Source organism: Pinus tabuliformis, chromosome 6, assembly GCF_031772625.1.
Source record: "Pinus tabuliformis cultivar Carrire ecotype Pingquan chromosome 6, CPIR1, whole genome shotgun sequence".
Classification (NCBI taxonomy): Eukaryota; Viridiplantae; Streptophyta; class Pinopsida; order Pinales; family Pinaceae; genus Pinus; species Pinus tabuliformis.
Window position 1 is genome coordinate 2,088,957,014 of NC_142292.1, and position 4,850 is coordinate 2,088,961,863.

The 4,850-nt window shown below is 40.7% G+C and overlaps 1 protein-coding gene across 1 annotated transcript; it reads right to left on the reverse strand.

The window, feature by feature from the left end:
* Nucleotides 1-432: 432 nt before the first annotated feature.
* Nucleotides 433-2,475, reverse strand: LOC149267592 (putative starch synthase 4, chloroplastic/amyloplastic). The gene is made up of 5 exons (XM_089412740.1): nucleotides 2,412-2,475; nucleotides 2,082-2,211; nucleotides 1,962-1,986; nucleotides 1,405-1,536; nucleotides 433-1,314 (listed from the first exon to the last, which is right to left on the reverse strand). Exons 1-5 carry the CDS (start codon nucleotides 2,473-2,475, stop codon nucleotides 433-435), a joined length of 1,233 nt encoding a protein of 410 aa, XP_089268866.1.
* Nucleotides 2,476-4,850: the final 2,375 nt, after the last annotated feature.

Genomic DNA, 4,850 nt, shown 5'->3' on the forward strand with positions numbered 1-4,850 from the left:
AAGACCAGGAATTTGTTTTTATCCTTATTTAACAAAATAAACTAAAACAAAACAATCAGCGCTTCCTGAAGAGAGAGTGGCGCTCTTTCTACTTGATAACTGATGAAGTAGCATTTACAGGTGTCAATCCCGACTGAAGACAAACATAGGCAATCGCTCCTCGTTCTCTGCCACTTTGCATATGTTGGAAATTACAACTGCTCCCTAATTTATGGAAATACATTGGCGATTTTAATAAAACAAACTTTTAAATTAACATTCTGTTGATGATTTGGCTAATTATGAGGCTAAACTGGAGCGCATATCTCTTTGATTTAGGTGATCTTGAAATAGGAAATTCGTTTCTTTTGAAATCCTCTGCTGGCTGACATATAGAGCGCAAATCCTGTTGAATCATTAACTGAGGACAAAGATAGGTAGATCTGTTCCTTCTTATCTGCATTTTGTTTGATTTGTTCCAGCTCGGTCACAACTTCCGAGGTGTATGCAATACAGAACTGCGCAAGTCTCCATAGCTTTTCGCACTGCTATTTCCTCTCGAAGCTTTGCCAATTTTTCTCTCTTTGCAACCTGATCAGGAAGATCCATCCAAAATTGTGGCTTTTCATTGTAGTATTTGAAAGCACGTTCCAAAGCCCCATTTAAGGATCCTTCATCTATGCCTTCAAATACAAATCCGTTTGGTTGGTTGGCATGGGATTGGCCATGATCTACATCTAAAACTGTATCCGCCAACCCTCCAGTTCTTCGAACCACTGGAACTGCTCCGTAGCGCATGCCAATCATTTGGGCAAGTCCACATGGTTCATACATGGAAGGAACTAAGACAACATCTGCAGTAGCATACAGCATGTGTGATAACTCCTCACTGTATGTCAGAAGCAGACGTACATTGTTACTTTCCTTGCACTGGCTGGAAAGATATTCGAACTCCCCTTGGACTCTCCCATCCGGTGCTGTCCCAAGCAAAATGAATTTTCCACCCAATTCTGCAACACGTTTTATTGCATAACGAATAAGATGAAGGCCCTTTTGTGCAACAAGTCTAGTAATGCATACAACCAATGGTGAATCGTTTCCCTTATTTGTACAATTTTTTTTCATTGTCATAAGATTTGAGTCTAAACCAAGTCCCCTTTGAACATATTGCTTGCAAATCCTCTTCCCTTCAATCTCATGTGCTTGGAAATGAGCTGGCAAAAAGACATCAGTAGTTGGGTCCCATATTACAGTGTCAATTCCATTTAGAATGCCGACATATTTTTCACGATATTGCAGTAATGTATTGGACAACCAACCCGAGCAAAGTGTTTCCTGAACTTATGTTGGTGAAACTGTACTTCAACCGCTTAGTCTTTTAGAGAAGGCAAGGCAAGTATCTCCACGAAGAATATTTAATAGTACAGTCTCTGCTATATCATCTGCATTGTGACCAGTTTCAATTTTATCTGCTCTTACCATTGCAGCCCCTCTATCTAAAGCCCGGCGACGAAAAACTCCACAAAATGTACATAATTCCAGATTATCACCCCAAGACTGAACACATCACACTTGTCTGTAAACTGTTCATTGCGCAAAAGTTCTGGTGCCATCCGCTCAGGAGTTCCAGCAACGTTTGAATCCTTTATAGGGAGCTCTGTCATTAGCCGGGAAAGACCAAAGTCGCAGAATTTAACTGTCCAATGTTTGTCAACAAGACAATTTGCGCTTTTCTGATCTCGATGCACTATATTCATCCGCTGTATGCACATCATCCCCCTGTATGTCAACCAAACTTGGAGATGCCCATTCATTTCTTGATTGGCGTCCAGAGAATAGCTTGTGATGGGTAAAAGGCCCCTAACAATGCATTCGGTAAAGAAGGAGACAACATACGAAGGACACTACCATAATGTTCCAAAATTTCCCGAGCAATAGTTATTCCAGCTACAAAGTTCCATGCAATATTGTCTTGAGCAAACCTTCACATTATATTTGTACCGAAATCTGCAACAATAATACTCTTATCCAGAACACAACAAGCAAACATTGTACGAGCAACCAACATTGATGCTTGTCTAGCCCACTTTCTGCATACATACACCATCTGGACAAGTTCCTTAAATCTGGCACATCCAATTGGAACCCAATAACATTCTTGGACTTTATCCCCACCATCAGATTTTCTTACAATTGGACTTTCTCTGGTGTCTGTCATGACCTCTTGAAGGGCTGGACAAATCCGGAAACTGATCATATTAATTCTGTTGAAACAACAACAACCTTCTTGTGCTGCAAATAACCTTCACTTGTATTGATTTCAGGGCAATCATTTGGATGAGACATTTGTTTAACCTTGGTTATATTTTGACCATGTTTTTCAGGTGTTAATGGGTTTCTATAACTGGATCTGCCCCTACATTTCCTCTTACGTCCATAAACAAATTCAAATACAAAGATAAGCCCATCTGTCCAGAGCTCAGAGCCTGTTACCATATTCTTATTAAGAGATGCTTTCCCACTGTCTGTAGAGATCTTTTATAGCTCAAATAAGACTGTCCATTCCTTGGATTATCCATGATATACTTTTATGTATGAAAGACAGTAAAATGTATTCATCCATTCAAAGGCCCGATGAAAGGAATCATAGGTTGCTCCATCTTTAGAAGAAATCAACAAAACTCCTGCGCCATTACCCTTTCTAGAGTATGCTCCATCAAAGTACAACTTCCAGATGGAGTTGTGGATTGCTTCTGCTTTCTGCACAACTTCTTTGGTAATGATTTTTACAAACCTTGATTCCCTGTATAATGTTCGCTCTTCTCCACCAAAGACTGGAATGGTTATGTTTTGAAGAGGTTAGAGAATAAATTACACAAATTTAAACAACTCATTAATGATTTCTTCTTCAAAACAGGGTTTTGAAGAAGAATCAATCTCTGATATAAGACAGAGTCTAACACATCCTTTGCAACATACGCTTCAAGACTTTGTTGATTGCTTCAACTTGTCCGTTGGCTTGCGGATAATACGGGGTAGAGCTGTCGTGAGATAGCCCTAGCTTGGCAGCTAATTCGACCATCATGTGATTGCGAAAATGCGACCCATGATCTGTAACTATAGCCTGTGGTACGCCGAATCTGGCGACTACATGATTGAAAAAGAAAAGGGCAGTTGTTTCACCAGTGTTATCCAATGTAGGCATCGCCTCGGCCCATTTGGTAAAATAGTCGACGACGACTATAATATACCCATGCCCCCCGGTCGAGGTGGGGTTACATTGCATGAAATCGATGCCCCATTTGGCGAAAGGCCCAACAACAACTATTGGCTGTAAAGGTGCGGGTGGTTTTCTGGTTTTGCTATCAAAAATTTGACAAGCATGGCAACTTCTGACTGCGATTATGCAATCTTTGAACATGGTTGGCCAGAAGTATCCTGCTCGTAAGATTTTTTGTGTTGTTGCATATCCAGATTGATGCCCCCCACACGCTCCTGAATGACACTCATTCAGGGCTTTTTCGGCCTCTTCATGGGTGAGGCACCTCCTCAGAACTGTATCGATACCACGACGGTAAAGCGTATCACCGACGATCATGTAGTCTTTCGCTTGGTATTGTATACGTTTCTGTTCTGAGTGAGAGGTGTCAGGCCTGAATTTTTGGGTTTGGAGATAAATTATTATATCCCCATACCACTCATTGCTTGTAGATATCATAAACAAACTTTCATCCACGATTGACTCTTCAGAGGTTTCATCATTGGACGACGATGGGAGATCGCACAATAATTCTGCGAAAACTAGGGCTTTCTTTGATTTGGATTTTACAAATTCCAGATCAAACTCTTGAAGGATCGCTATCCATTTTGAATATTTCCCCCCAGCAACTGTCGCGACAGTATATAAGTCATGGGGTTGCAATCTGATAAAATGGTAGTTTTTCCGGAAGAGGACATAATGTCGAAACCTTTGAATCGCTTGAACAGCTGCAAGTGCTAGTTTTTCAACATAAGAATATTTACTTTCTGTATCATTTAAGTTTTTACTTAAATAATATATAGGGTATTCAATTCCATCGACTTCTTGAACTAAAACCATCGCAATGGTCGTATCTGCTGCAGCCAGATACAGGTTAAAATCTCTTTGATAGTCTGGGGCATACATTAATGATGCTTTTACTAGAGAATCTTTGAGAGCATCAAAGGAAGCTTGCGCCACCTGGTCCCAAACGAAAGGTACATCCTTTTTCAAAAGACGAGTATAACTTTAGCAAGTTCTGCGTAATTTGGAATGAACCTCCTCAGAAAGTTTGCTTTCCCTTGGAGTTTCTGAATCTGAAGCAAATTTGAAGGTGGAGGCAAATTAATGATTGCCTGAACCTTGCACGGTTTGAGACGAATCCCATCCTTAGAGACTACAAAGCCAAGTAAACGACCAGAACCGACGCAAAACACACATTTGTGTGGATTGAGTCTTATCTTGTAGTGTCGGAAACGTAGAAATATCGCTCTTAAATGCTGTGGATGATCAATCCGCTTTCGTGAATGAGCTGGAAGGTCGTCGAGATATGGTTGAACGATGTTCTTGATGTCATGGAAGGCATAATTCATTGCCCTTTGAAACGTCGCCCCTGCGTTCTTTAAACCAAAGGGTAATTTTCGATAAGCGAATGTACCCCACGGACAAATAAATGCAGTCTTTGACTGGTCCTGTGGGCGGATATTTATTTGATTATACCCGGAAAATCCATCCATAAATGAAAAGATTTCACATCCGGCGCATTCATCAATTATCTGGTCGATGAAGGGTGTAGGGTAGTTGTCCTTTGGACAAGCTTGGTTTACATCCCTATAGTCGACACACACTCTAA

What these genes read in the sequence shown, in the direction of transcription:
- LOC149267592 (XM_089412740.1), bottom strand. Translation starts at nt 2,475, where the DNA reads ATGGTAACAGGCTCTGAGCTCTGGACAGATGGGCTTATCTTTGTATTT. An exon ending in ATTTGAATTTGTTTATGGAC is followed by an intron (nt 2,212 to 2,411) that starts GTAAGAGGAAAT and finishes GGATTTGTCCAG; the next exon opens with CCCTTCAAGAGGTCATGACA. An exon ending in GGTACAAATATAATGTGAAG is followed by an intron (nt 1,537 to 1,961) that starts GTTTGCTCAAGA and finishes TGATGTGTTCAG; the next exon opens with TCTTGGGGTGATAATCTGGA.